Source organism: Hyla sarda, chromosome 2, assembly GCF_029499605.1.
Source record: "Hyla sarda isolate aHylSar1 chromosome 2, aHylSar1.hap1, whole genome shotgun sequence".
Classification (NCBI taxonomy): domain Eukaryota; kingdom Metazoa; phylum Chordata; class Amphibia; order Anura; family Hylidae; genus Hyla; species Hyla sarda.
The window spans coordinates 437466794-437482177 of NC_079190.1; the positions used below are offsets into that span (position 1 = coordinate 437466794).

A 15384-nucleotide genomic window follows, 5' to 3' on the forward strand; every position below is an offset into this window, starting at 1 on the left:
TGTTTTAAAGTCTGGATATTAGTAATGTAAATATTTGAAATGTAAAATAAAGAACATTCAAAATAAAGCTACTAAACTGATCTGCAGTAACACACAAGGAATCACCTCTGAAAGAGCTTCCTGGAACTATCACCTGAAAGGTGGGTTAATTCGCAGATTAAAAGTGATTTTTTAAATTTATAGCCCGACTTGCGACTTTTTGTAAATTTGATGCCATGACTTAAAAAACCACCTATGATAAAAAGGAGTAAAAAAAAAAAAAAAAAAAAAAAAAAAAAAAACACATACCACAGCCATTATTCATAAATACCCCCCAGTGTTTCTAAGGCATTCACAGTGGTGGGAGATTGAGCTTAGATTGGGCCCGTCTTAATTTTGCCCTTATTAAATATTGGCGAGTAGTAGCAGTATAACTTTTTTAAACCTTTTTAAGGTATCACTGGCTGGGGCTAGATGTTTAATCACGTACCATCCAACATGTCGAAGCTTATGTACAAATATTTCTATAGAAAATGGACATGAGGAATACAATAACTTTACAATTTTTTTCAAAGTTTCCTTAACTTACTGAAGAACCACAACATTTCCTAAGGCCCCGATTGCTATATCGATATAGCCATCTCCAGTAATATCCAATCCACCGTCTACTGCCTGGCCAAAGAACTGCAGCTTCTGTTTGATATCTGTTGCTCTAATTCTCTGTAATAGAATCATAACATACATTTAATATTCACATAAAGATGTTTTACGGGATTAGAAAAGCACCAGACCTGTCTATGGTTGTCTCGTATTATCACTTTGCTTCAGTTGCAAAACTGCACTCAACCTTCGGACAGGTTATGGCATGGTTTTGGTAGAAGACAGTCAGGTTTTTTGTAATGTCCTACACTCCCTTTAAAGAAACACTGAACTAAATTTAACAAGAAAACAGGATATTACCCCCCATCCCTTTGTAAGTCTGCATTTCATTTATGTATGTTTATAAAATATTGTTATAGAAGTCCTACAGAGAACACAAGGATAAATGTCCTGCAGATATGTTCTGTTTTCAGCTGGTAAATTACTGTGAGGTGTGGTTTTTATGAGGGTGGGCTTATATAAGGCTGGAACATATGGGTGGGGCTTAAAGTGATCCTGTCATTAACTAAAAGTATTTATACAATGTAGATAATACTATTATACGTATGTTTGTAATATACATTGGTTAAAAAATGTTTATATTTTTTTCCCTACAGCTATAGTCTATGTGTCTCTGTGAGGAGTCCAAATACAGGAAGTGTGGGTGGGACAAGCAGGACTCTATGCAGTGTGGACAAGCAGGGCTCTGTGCACCGAGGACAAGCAGGGCTCTGTACACCAAGGACAAGCAGGGCTCTGTACACCAAGGACAAGCAGGGCTCTGTACACTGAGGACAAGCAGGGCTCTGTACACCGAGGACAAGCAGAGCTCTGTACACTGAGGACAAGCAGGGCTCTGTACACCATTGGACAAGCAGGGCTCTGTACACCAAGGACAAGCAGGGCTCTGTACACTGAGGACAAGCAGGGCTCTGTACACCGAGGACAAGCAGGGCTCTGTACACTGAGGACAAGCAGGGCTCTGTACACCAAGGACAAGCAGGGCTCTTTACACTGAGGACAAACAGGGCTCTGTACACTGAGGACAAGCAGGACTCTGTACACTGAGGACAAGCAAGGCTCTGTACACTGAGGACAAGCAGGGCTCTGTACACTGAGAACAAGCAGGGCTCTGTACACTGAAATCAAGCTGTCTATACCTACTGGGGGGATTCTTAATCTTGTAGACAGCAGCCCCCCCTTGTAGACAGCCCCCCCTTGTAGGCAGCAGCCCCCACCACCACACCTTCGGTAGTGCCCCTGGGAGTTGCCCACTCGCGGCTGTCCTCTGTTGGGTGTTGCCACTCCGCTGCCTTGTTCTCCCATCCGCATCATGGGGTCCTATGAAGGAGCATGTGTCATACACGTCACTCGGCTTCCTCATAGTGTTACACAGGGCACAGCGGAGGAAGCAGAGTGACGTGTTGTGGGCAGACTGGGGGGGGGACTCTAACTCTGCTGCCTACACCTACTGCGGGGGGACGCTAACTCTGCTACTTACACCTACTATGGGTGGATGCTAACTCTGCTGTCTACACCTACTGGCTACTGGGGGAACTCTAACTCTGATGCCTACACCTACTTGGGGGGGGGGAATCTAATTCTGCTGTCTATACCTGCCGGGGGAGGGGACTCTAACTCTGCTGCCTACACTTACTGGGGGGGGGGGGACTCTAACTCTGCTGTCTACACCTACTGGGGGGGATGCTAACTCTGCTGCCTACACCTACTGGGGGGGGGGGGGACGCTAAGTCTCCTGCCTACACCTACTGCGAGGAATGCTAACTCTGCTGCCTACACCTACTGTGGGGGGACGCTAACTCTGCTTTCTACACCTACTGAGGGTGACTATAACTGCTGTTTACACCTACTGGGGGACTCTAACTCTGCTGTCAACACCTACTGGGGGGGGGTGCTAACTCTGCTGCCTACACCTACTGGGGGGTTCTAAATCTGCTGCCTACACCTATTGGCTACTGGGGGGGGGACTCTAACTCTGCTGCCTACACCTACTTGGGGGGGACTATAACTCTGCAGTCTACACCTACTGGGGGATGCTAACTCTGCTGCCTACACCTACTGGGGGAACTCTAACTCTGCTGCCTACACTTACTTGCTACTGGGGGGAAACTCTAACTCTGCTGCCTACACCTACTTGGGGGGGGGACTCTAACTCTGCTGTCTGCACATACTGGGGGGGGACTCTAACTCTGCTGCCTACACCTACTGGAAGGGACTCTAACTCTGCTGTCTACACCTACTGAGAGGGGGAGTCTGTAACGCTCCTGCCTACACCTACTGTGGGGGGGGGGACCCTGCTGCCTACACCTACTGTGGGGGAACTCTGCAGCCTACGCCTACTGTGGGGGAACTCTGCTGCCTACACCCACTGTGGGGAACTCTGCTGCCTACACCCTACTGTGGGGGAACTCTGCTGACAACACCTAATGTGAGGGAACACTGCTGCCTATAGCCACTATGGGGGAACTCTGCTGCCTACACCCTACTGTGGGGGAACTCTGCTGACAACATCTAATGTGAGGGAACTCTGCTGCCTACACATAATGTGAGGGACTATCTACTATGTTCCTGCCTAGCTAATATGGGGACATACTCCTAAACTAATAGGAGGGCTACCTTCTAACTACATAGGGGGTTTTCATAATGCCCCTCCTGAGACTAGACTCTGTATCTGCCATTAGGTGGAGGGGGTGCTGGCTACCTAACTTCCTGGCTACCTAACTTTGTACCTCGATGCCTAACTAATTACTTACATACCTGGCTATCTAACTACCTACATACCTGGCTGTCTAAATACCTACCTACATATCTTGCTACCTACCTACATACCTGGCTATCTAATTATGTACATACCTGGCCTTCATACATGGCTGCCTAACTACCTAGCTAGAAACCTTCCTATCTGGCTTGTCACCTACCTACATATCTGGCTTCTTGATCTACCTACCTAGTTAGCTATTTACCTGGCTACCTACCTAACTGCCCTTTTACTGTGCAGGACAACAAGGAAGGCTTTATAATAGTTAGGGGCTTATAGATGGAAAGATTGTGTAGAGGAGGGGACGGCACTGAAAAAATGTTTAACATGTTTGTCCTGAAGATGTTAAGAGATCGATATGGCGGTCTGATCCGGATGGAGAAGAAAAGGAAATAGGATGCTGCTGACCAGAAAATACATAATTGTGAGTTCCTAGATGTAACTGTAATCACTTATATGGTATACACATCCTGTGTACAGCTGATATCTACCGCTATATAGTCCTGTATATAATCACTTATATGGTATACAGATCCTGTATAGTATACTGGTCTGTGTATAGTGTTTTTTTTTTTAGTACAGTATGGCGGTATTATCCAGTTATTGTGTGGTGGTATATATTTACTCCTTATATACTGGTATTATTGGTCATGGAAACTTCTTTTACCTACCATAAAGTGTTTCCTATATATAAAATTTAGTTTATTTTGTGTGTAGGGCTGGTGAAGGAGTTTGGGAAGAATAGGGGCAGAAGTGTGACCAGCAGCAGAGCATTGCAGGGAGCCCTTACTCTTTTTGGTCCCGTGGCCCCGAGTGTTGTCAGTCTGCCCCTGCACATGCTTCTCCATGAGACGCCATGAAGCAGACGGGAGAATGGGGCAGCAGAGCGGGGCATTCTTTTTGACGGGAGGATGGCACTGCAGCAGGTATCAGATATGGTATCGGGGACCTTAAACCAGTCCCCATGCAAATGTCTGATATTGGCCCCGATACCGATACTAGTATCGGTATTGGGACAGCCCTATATAGGGGGAGATTTATCAAAACCTGTGTAGAGGAAGAGTGGTGCAGTTGCCCATGGCAACCAATCAGATTGCTTCTTTCATTTTTCACAGATCTCTTTAAAAATGGAAGAAGCGATCTAATTGGTTGCTATGGGCAACTCAGCAACTTTTCCTCTGGACAGGTTTGATAAATCTCCCCCATAGTGTCAAATAGATAGTACTTGTCAAACTACTTCCCAATCCTTTTTTTAAATGTGTTGTGCTGTGATTTAGAGGATTACATGTACCAGTTGTTTTGTGTTTATCCATACCTGAGAGGGTGTTTTGTAGATGCCATCTGCCATACTGTTATAGATGTAAACACTTCCAAATGAATTAGGATCTTCAAAACGTCCCTCAAGAGGTGCTCCTATGGCAACATCTTGAAAACCATCATTATTGACATCTCCAATCTGAGCTATGGAGTAACCAAACCTTGCAAATGAATAGTATGGTTGTTCCAGTTTTAAAACAAGTGTGAACTCCCTCTGTACAGACATAAAATAAAAAATAAAACATAAAATAAAAGTCATCAGTAAACCCCAAGAGGTTTTCTATGTACAATTTATCAGCATGAAATACATTGTACTAACTAACAAAACTGGATTTTTACCTCATCGATGAGCTTATAAAGGTAGACTCGTCCCTCCTCACCCTTGATATGGTAAAATGGTGCCCCGACCAGAAGGATGTCTGTATATCCATCTTTATTGATATCTACAGTGCAAAGCTGATGCCCAAAGTAGGATCCAAGCTGTGTGTTTACAGAATTGAAAGATATTTTTAAAGAATTCAATACCTTATTTATCTTACTTTTTTGGTGTTGTATTGAAGGGTTACTCCGCTGTAAACATATAATCCCCTATCCAAAGGATAGGGTATACCATGCTAGATTGCAGGGGTCCTGTCGCTTGGGATCCCCGCAATCTTTGCAGCAGAACTCCGCTCGGTGCCCAATGACTGGCGATACTGGCCGCTACACCCCCTCCATTTATGTCTATGGACGTAGGTGTGACTGCTCTGTACTGTAGACATGAATGGAGGGGTGTGGCGTGACATCATGAACGCGGACCCCTGTAATCTAACATCTTTTTTCCTTATTCTTTGCATAGGGGATAAGGAGTACCACTTTAAGGCCCTTTTAGATGCGCTGACTGCTACAAGATAACAAGCACTATCTTGTTCATTGGCGCTCATTTAATAAACCTTTCCGGAGCTTACTCCATTGTACCCAACATAGCTGGGTGATTTGTGTGGCCCTTTAATTTTATCATTGTCAGGATCACATGTCCTGTTACACAGAGCAATAAAGATGATTTTAAAAATTGTCACTTGATGAAACAGAGTTTTCTTGTTCACCTCCTTATCGCTGCCTCTTTTATAGGGCCAATTTTTGGAAATGAGCAACATTTTCCTACAAACGCTCCATTATTTTCAATAAGAATCCATGTTGTACATCACATAGAAAAAAAAATCACGCTCATTGAAACGATTTCCACATCGCATTGGGGAACTAAATCTAAATGTGAAAGGCTTTTAAAGGCTGTAGAAGAAATTCAAGAGTACGTCTTCACTTTCTAAGCTCAAAAATTTTTCGTATGTGAAACTACATGTGAAAATACAAACAAATTCCCATATGAAGTATATATCATGGGTAGCCTATTTGGTTAGGATGTGCATCATAGAGTGGATATGAAACATCACGCACTATTTCTGTTTCTTAGTATAATTTGTACATTTGCATGTTACACAGATATGGTACAAGATCCAGACACAGATGTAGTAGAAGAACTAAGCTTGTTGGATCCAGCAATTGTTGATGGGGTTCACCATTTTTTTAGTGAAAGCAACTAGACAAAAATTTTAGGATGTACCCAATAGGCTTTGATCTATTTTTACCCAAAATGAAAATAACAACAATATTAATAATAGCATCAGTATTATCATTATTATTATTATTATTATTATAATATTAGTATTATAATAATTATAATACATTACTGGATCTACCTAAATAAAAATGTTACAATTTAATTTCCCTAAATCAAGAGATCATATGGATTCCCTGTCAAGGCTTACAAGATGGATAACCATGGTTTACCTGTTCCCCTGTTAGGGTTTGCTTGAGGTGATGGGTTTTAAAATCTTCTTCAAAGACAAGAACTTTCCCCACATTGGAATATCTTGGTGCTCCAGCTATATACAGAGACAAGTATTTTCTCTTTGCTGTGCTCACACTGTATCCTGTTTTCAGTAACATACAATAAAAATCAAAATTCTGTGATAAATTTTCTCATCAATTTTCCTAAAAAGTAAAAATGTTCTCAAAACTTTTACATGAACTTTGCAAGCCTTTAAATGGTTTGAGACTGTTTATGCATCAAGTGTTTATTTTTATTTGTCAATATACTATAGAGTTATGCTATGTTAAGGGATGCTAGACCTGTTTAAGTTATTGTGCAGGATCTTGATAGGTAATAGAGACCCTGTTAAATTGATCATAACTGACCACAATGGATCCGACATACCCGTTATGAATCTGGTGAATAAGGAATTCTTATACAAATATGCCAATTGTTACGCCTAGCGCTCCGGGTCCCCGCTCCTCCCCGGAGCGCGTACGGCGTCTCTCTCTCCGCAGCGCCCCGGTCGGTCCCGCTGACCGGGAGCGCTGCACTGTCATGGCCGTCGGGGATGCGATTCGCACAGCGGGACGCGCCCGCTCGCGAATCGCATCCCAGGTCACTTACCCGTTCCCGTCCCCTGCTGTCATGTGCTGGCGCGCGCGGCTCCGCTCTCTAGGGCGCGCGCGCGCCAGCTCCCTGAGACTTAAAGGGCCAGTGCACCAATGATTGGTGCCTGGCCCAATTAGCTTAATTGGCTTCCACCTGGTCCCTGACTATATCTGACCTCCTCCCATGCACTCCCTTGCCGGATCTTGTTGCCCTTGTGCCTAGTGAAAGCGTTTTGTGTGTCCAAAGCCTGTGTACCAGAACTTCTGCTATCCACCCTGACTACGAACCTTGCTGCCTGCCCCGACCTTCTGCTACGTCCGACCTTGCTTCTGTCTACTCCCTTGTACCGCGCCTATCTTCAGCAGCCAGAGAGGTTGAGCCGTTGCTAGTGGATACGACCTGGTCACTACCGCCGCAGCAAGACCATCCCGCTTTGCGGCGGGCTCTGGTGAATACCTGTAGTGACTTAGAACCGGTCCACTAGCACGGTCCACGCTATCCCTCTCTGGCACAGAGGATCCACCTCCTGCCAGCCGGCATCGTGACAGTAGATCCGGCCATGGATCCCGCTGAAGTTCCTCTGCCTTATATCTCTGATATCACCACGGTGGTCGCCCAACAATCCCGACAGATCGCCCATCTAACCCACCAGCTGTCGGAAGTGTCCACCATTGTGCAGCAACTTCAGTCGCAACTTCTGCAGCAATCATCTCCTCCGCCAGCTCCTGCACCCCTTCCGCAGCGAGTGGCCACTCCCAGCCTCCGCCTGTCCTTGCCGGACAAATTTAATGGGGACTCTAAGTTTTGCCGTGGCTTTCTTTCGCAATGTTCCCTGCACTTGGAGATGATGTCGGACCAGTTTCCTACTGAAAGGTCTAAGGTGGCTTTCGTAGTCAGCCTTCTGTCTGGAAAAGCCCTGTCATGGGCCACACCGCTCTGGGACCGCAATGACCCCGTCACTGCCTCTGTACACTCCTTCTTCTCGGAAATTCGAAGTGTCTTTGAGGAACCTGCCCGAGCCTCTTCTGCTGAGACTGCCCTGCTGAACCTGGTCCAGGGTAATTCTTCCGTTGGCGAGTACGCCATACAATTCCGTACTCTTGCTTCTGAACTTTCCTGGAATAATGAGGCCCTCTGCGCGACCTTTAAAAAAGGCCTATCCAGCAACATTAAAGATGTTCTGGCCGCACGAGATACTCCTGCTAATCTGCATGAACTCATTCATCTAGCCACTCGCATTGACATGCGTTTTTCTGAGAGGCATCAAGAGCTCCGCCAGGAAAAAGACTTAGATCTCTGGACACCTCTCCCACAGTCTCCATTGCAATCTGCGCCTAGGCCTCCCGCCGAGGAGGCCATGCAAGTGGATCGGTCTCGCCTGACCCTGGAAGAGAGGAATCGCCGTAAGGAAGAGAATCTTTGTCTGTACTGTGCCAGTACCGAACATTTTTTGGTGGATTGCCCTATCCGTCCTCCACGTCTGGGAAACGCACGCTCGCACCCAGCTCTCGTGGGTGTGGCGTCTCTTGATGCTAAGTCGGCTTCTCCACGTCTCACGGTGCCTGTACGGATTTCTTCTTCAGCCAGCTCTTCCCTCTCAGCCGTGGCCTGCCTGGACTCTGGTGCCTCTGGGAATTTTATTCGGGAGTCCTTGGTGAATAAATTCCGCATCCCGGTGACCCGTCTTGTCAAGCCACTCCACATTTCCGCGGTCAACGGAGCCAGGTTGGATTGCACCGTGCGTTTCCGCACGGAGCCCCTCCTAATGTGCATCGGACCTCATCATGAGAAAATTGAGTTTTTGGTCCTCTCCAATTGCACTTCTGAAATTCTCCTTGGACTACCCTGGCTTCAACACCATTCCCCAACCCTGGATTGGTCCTCAGGGGAGATCAAGAGCTGGGGTACCTCTTGCTTCAAGGACTGCCTTAAACCGGTTCCCAGTACTCCCTGCCGTGACCCTGTGGTTCCTCCTGTATCCGGTCTCCCTAAGGTCGTTATGGACTCTGCCCGCCTTAAGAAGTGCCTCTCCCCCCCTCCCAGTCCAGTCAGTCAAGCCTCGGTGCCTCCTCGTGGCCCTCGTCCTGGTGTCACACTGCCCCGTGCCAGGCCTCGCCCTCTGCCCTCCCTCCCCATTCCCACTCCTGCTGTACTGCCTGCCGTTGAGGAATCCCTCCATCCTTTCCCGGTGTCCTCATCCCAGGGGGGGCAGTTACCGGACAAAGAGAAGGGGAGACCTAAGGGGGGGGGTACTGTTACGCCTAGCGCTCCGGGTCCCCGCTCCTCCCCGGAGCGCGTACGGCGTCTCTCTCTCCGCAGCGCCCCGGTCGGTCCCGCTGACCGGGAGCGCTGCACTGTCATGGCCGTCGGGGATGCGATTCGCACAGCGGGACGCGCCCGCTCGCGAATCGCATCCCAGGTCACTTACCCGTTCCCGTCCCCTGCTGTCATGTGCTGGCGCGCGCGGCTCCGCTCTCTAGGGCGCGCGCGCGCCAGCTCCCTGAGACTTAAAGGGCCAGTGCACCAATGATTGGTGCCTGGCCCAATTAGCTTAATTGGCTTCCACCTGGTCCCTGACTATATCTGACCTCCTCCCATGCACTCCCTTGCCGGATCTTGTTGCCCTTGTGCCTAGTGAAAGCGTTTTGTGTGTCCAAAGCCTGTGTACCAGAACTTCTGCTATCCACCCTGACTACGAACCTTGCTGCCTGCCCCGACCTTCTGCTACGTCCGACCTTGCTTCTGTCTACTCCCTTGTACCGCGCCTATCTTCAGCAGCCAGAGAGGTTGAGCCGTTGCTAGTGGATACGACCTGGTCACTACCGCCGCAGCAAGACCATCCCGCTTTGCGGCGGGCTCTGGTGAATACCTGTAGTGACTTAGAACCGGTCCACTAGCACGGTCCACGCTATCCCTCTCTGGCACAGAGGATCCACCTCCTGCCAGCCGGCATCGTGACACCAATAGTGCCAACTCCATCTTAGGAGCTCTACCTTGCTCTCCAAAGCAACAAGCATTTACATATAGACATCTGATATAATACTTGAAAAAAGGAACTTATAGACTGGTTTGGTTCTCTTCCCTTTTTTTGTGCATTTATTTCTTCATTTTGGCAAGAAACAAGTATTTCTCATTGCTTTATTCTCATATATTGTGGGAGCCCAAAGTCAAGTCCTTACAAGGCCATTGCTGATTGTGACTCTACATTTCGGGGCATACACCTTAGTCATGTGCACAGCCTACCAGACTACCAGTCATGTATAAACTCCAGTATACACACTAATATAATAAGAAATTAAAAATACTTAGTAGCACAATAATAAATAGCAGACTTTAGATCATAAATATCCGGCAATTTAATACTAAAATTAATATAATACGATAATAACATTTTTCATTGAGGCCTTTTGGCTCCATTGTTTCAAACTTGCTTATCCAGTATCCAGTACTTCTTGCTGTAACAAGCAACATTTGGTTAACTCCTCATTGGCATTCACTCCCACTTTCTGCAGCACTTGCCATTTAACATTGGTAACATCATTCCCAGATTCAGAAAACGTCTTGCTACTGAGGCTTCGCCATGTCTATGTTCTGTTGTGCATTGCTTTCTTTTTTTTGGGATAAACAAACATATAGCAAAAGTATCCAAACATATATATAGAAAAGTCTATAGGAAGCAGCACATCAAGTTAAATGTAACGGGTGCAAGCCAATTGAACCTTGGTGCTCTGGTTCTACTGGATAGGTAAAGGATGAAGGCAGCACCACCACAGTAGTAAAGTCCCAAAAAAACTTGAATTTATTCCATGATGTGGATTACAACATGTCAGGAGTCTAGCAACCATGACGCCACACTGCTATTGGCTAATATCCTCTCTACCCGGAAGTCATTGCCGGCAGCGTTAGCCGGGACTCGGGGATTGTGGACAATGGCGGCGTACACGAGGTTAGTAGCGTGGTTGGCACCATGACAATTAATGTTTTTAATACCTTACACCTGTACACTGTCACTAAGGACAATGAATATTGCACTTGTCTAGCCGATCTGAATGTGAATTGTATAGGATCGGCTCATACAGTAACATGCTATATGCATGTTATGAGCACTAGTAACACTGTATATAAATATTATATTGTATATCACAAGTTTTGATGCTTTATCACTTTATTTATATTATGATGTCACTAATTATGCTAATGTGATGATGTCACTGATTGGGGGAAGTGTGTATTTAAACCCCTTTGTATGACTTGTATGCACTTGAAAATGGCGGTGAGAGATCACCGAAACGTTGTAATCCACATCATGGAATAAATTCACGTTTTTTTTGGACTTATAGATAACATTCCTAGACTCACAAGTGGAGAAATGTCTGATCCGTATTTCCTCACCCGTATGTGGATGTTGCAGAGTTTCTCCTCGTGTCACATTGCTGCATTGTGCCCAAAGCAAACATGGAAAAGTTCTGTTCTTTTTGCTTTTAAGTGTCAATTGTTGTGATGTTCCCCGAGCAGACCCCACGTCACCATGGAACACTTTATGCCGTAAATTGGGTGCTCTCTTGTTACAAATGAGAGGAGCTGACTTTATTGCTGAATTTAAGTCAGCTCTTCTCATTCGTAAAAAGAGAGCACCCAATTTACGTGGGGTCTGCTCGGGGAATATGACAACAATTGACACTTAAAAGCAAAAAGAACGGAACATTTCCGTGTTTGCATTGTGCACAATGCAGCAATGTGACACGAGGAGAAACTTTGCAACATCCACATACAGGTGAGGAAATACTGATCAGACATTTCTCCACTTGTGAGTCCAGGAATGTTATCTATGCCAATAAGTGCCCGTGCGGTCTCCTGTACATTGAAGAAACTACCCAATGTGTGGGAGACCGCATAAATAGGCATAAATCCACCATTCCTTGTAAAAACTTGCTTTACCTGATCCCACACCATTTTGAGAAAGCAGGACATAATATTTCTCAACTAAAATTTCAAGTCATTGACAAGGTGGAACTACCCAGGAGAGGAGGTAACACGAAAAAATTCTTATTAAAACGGAAAGCCTACTGAATCCATAAATTGGATACAGTAGAACCTAGAGGATTGAATCGTGACTATGAGCTTACGCAACTGCTATAGAGGTCTCATCTTATATTTTTTTTATCCTCCTAATGTTTGGTATTCTATATATTTTTTACTAACATCAAATATTTCTCTACTTTAGATACAGAGAATAACAAGCAATAATACAGTCAATACAATTCAGGTTATATACAGGTTCCTTTGTTTTGTGTATATATATATATATATATATATATGTTTGGATACTTTTGCTATATGTTTGTTTATCTCTCCAGTCCGTATGATAGTTGACACCTATATAGAATTAGGACAAATGAACAGCCTACCGGATGGGGCAGGCTTCCTATAAATTGTATTACATGTTAACTTGTGAGCATAACGGTTGACAACGACTTCTGGCCAAAACATGTCCTGTGTATCGCTATTAAGAAGATGTGTGAATAAACACTAAAGTTTTGCAGAGAATACGTGAGTGCCAAGACTTCTTTCCATTTATACTGCATTTATCCTTGGTCTGCGAGCACCACCTTATGGATTACGAGCACCAACTCGATGTGTGCAGTGGAGTATCCCTTTAATCATTTCAGGCGAACACCAGGAGCTGTGTTTGGTGAAATACCAGAAGCTCAATAAAAAGTGTCAACATTTGATCCAGAGATTCAAACAAATAATATTAATATTTTTTCCCATGTTGTAAGATGTGAAATTTAAGATAAGTGGATGGAAGTTTCAGAATGAAATCTAATATTACAGTAGCCGAGACAAAGACTCTTGATGAGCGACCTCTCCCTTGTCATGCAGTATGCTGACAAGGGAGGGACCATTGTCGTCATGAATAGGAATGATTATTTACCGAAAGCGAGATGTCCGCTGTCTGATAATTCCATGTATATACCTTTAAAAAAAAGATCCTACTGATGTATTTTAAAAAGAGGTTAATAACAAAATATGTGTGATGGTATTATTTCTGAAAAGCTAATAAAATCTCTCATTACTGATTTTCCTAGAATCCCAGTTCTGTATCTCTTCCCTAAGATCCACAAGGATGGCGATTGGCCTCCAGGTCATCCAATCGTATCAGGATTGGATTCCCTGTTGCAGCTACTTACGATCCATGTGGAATTTATTTAAAATCAGAAATAAAGAAACCAGATCAATGCTTGAAGGATACAATTTCCTTCATAGATTAGAGAATATGGAAACACAAATGTCACATACCTCTGTACATTTGATGTGTAAGAGAGTGTCATGTGTAAGATAAATCTTGTCCCGTAATCCCATCTAAAGCAACTGCATGATCAGTTTTCTTTTAAATCTATTGGAGTATGTTTTAGCAAAATTATTTTCGCTTTGACCTGGATTTTGGTATATGGTATATCGGTGGGCTCATCGGTGGCACCAAGTATGGCTATTGCCTTTATGGCCCATTATGAAGAAAAGGTGTTTTTTGGGGAGATGGGCATGGATGTGTTGTCCATGTGGCTTTGCTACGTGGACAACATATTCATGCTCTGGTCAGATGATGAACAATCTCTCCTTATGGCTGAATTAAATACTAAATATTAAACAATAAAATTGACATTAAATTATAATGCTAATGTTATACAATATGTATCTAGATGTAGAAATAAGAAAAACTTAAAAAAAAAAAACATCACTGTACACTAAGCCAACAGACAGAAATAACATGCTGCATAGAGAGAGCTTTCATGTATCTACGTTGTTTAGGAAGACTGCCTAGTCAGTTCACAAAATCAAGAAACTCTCCAAAACAGATATGGAATTTTGTAAGTGTAAGGAAGAGATAGTAAAGAATTTTTTTATAGAGTACATTAAAGGAAGGGAGCATTTAAAACAAAAATAAAAAAACACAGAAAATTAAGTAGGGGATACGACTAGGGAAAAAAATTGAATGAGTAAATCAAAAACAAAGATTCAGAACTACATCATGTACATAGAAACATTTGACGGCCAGAGCTCCTTAGATGACAGTGGGCTCAGCCTATCACCAGCCGGGACGGGACATCGCTACGGCCGGTGATATGCCGACAGCTCTGCGGCGTCCCCGTCCCTAGGAAGTGGAATGATGTCAGCACTGCCGGACCGTGAGGCCTGTGCTGGACCAACGGGGGCTTGTAGGAAGGTATGTATGAGTTTATTTTGTTTATTTTTGAGGCCTGGGCACGGCATATATAAAAGTGTACCACTACAGTAGTCATTTAAGATTAGTTAAATGGACCATCCAAAAATACTGGAACTTGTTGGGAACATATCTCAATTACGGGAATTTATTCTGAGAATTTATTCAGATCTAGCATTGGCCATGTAAAAAATCGACTACAGGCTCCCACATTATGTGAGAATAAAGCAATAAGAAAAACTTGAAATGAAAAAATAAATGAACAAGAAAAAGAAAGAGAACCAAACCTGTCTATAAGTTCCTTTTTCTAAGTGTTATATCAGATGTTTGTGGTAATCTTTATATTTATGTAAATACAGGTGAATAAGGAAGCCATTATAAAAGGCTATATTCACATTAGTTGAGGGTCTTTTCCACTAGTATTCCATTGCTCTCTGATATGAAGAACAATAGAAATCTTACAGATCTATTATAAGATAAGTAAATGGGACTTGTTAGGAAATAGCAGTAATTTTGACACCAGCATGAACAGAGCCCAAGACATCCATTTAAAAATTATTTTGATTCAAATCTTTTTCATAAAAATAGTACATCATATAAAGAAGTCCCCTATGGTTTAACCCTTTCCAGGATACACACCATGAGTTAAGGACTCAGGGTTTTTCCGTTTTTGCACTTTCGTTTTTTTCCTCCTTACCTTTTAAAAATCATAACCCTTTCAATTTTCCACCTAAAAATCCATATTATGGCTTATTTTTTGCGTCGCCAATTCTACTTTGCAGTGGCATTAGTCATTTTACCCAAAAATGCACGGCAAAACAGAAAAAAAAATCATTGTGCGACAAAATCGAAAAAAAAACACCATTTTGTAACTTTTGGGGGCTTCCGTTTCTACGCAGTGCATATTTCGGTAAAAATTACACCTTATCATTATTCTGTAGGTCCATACGGTTAAAATGATACCCTACTTATATAGGTTTGATTTTG

The 15384-nt window shown here is 43.9% G+C and overlaps 1 protein-coding gene across 8 annotated transcripts in view; it reads right to left on the reverse strand.

Annotated features, from left to right (window-relative positions):
• ITGAE (integrin subunit alpha E) overlaps window positions 1–15384 on the reverse strand; it is a 179621-nt gene that overhangs the window by 85586 nt on the left and 78651 nt on the right. For all 8 annotated transcript variants that reach the window (XR_008889048.1, XR_008889049.1, XM_056559190.1 and 5 more), the window contains 4 exons: window positions 6542–6684; window positions 5054–5194; window positions 4713–4928; window positions 569–699 (listed from right to left, as the gene is read on the reverse strand). Coding sequence is in view for 6 of the 8 variants with exons in the window: in XM_056559190.1 (XP_056415165.1) it covers window positions 569–699; window positions 4713–4928; window positions 5054–5194; window positions 6542–6684 (631 nt within the window). In the remaining 2 variants the exon portion in view is untranslated. The remainder of the gene's footprint in view (window positions 1–568; window positions 700–4712; window positions 4929–5053; window positions 5195–6541; window positions 6685–15384) is intronic.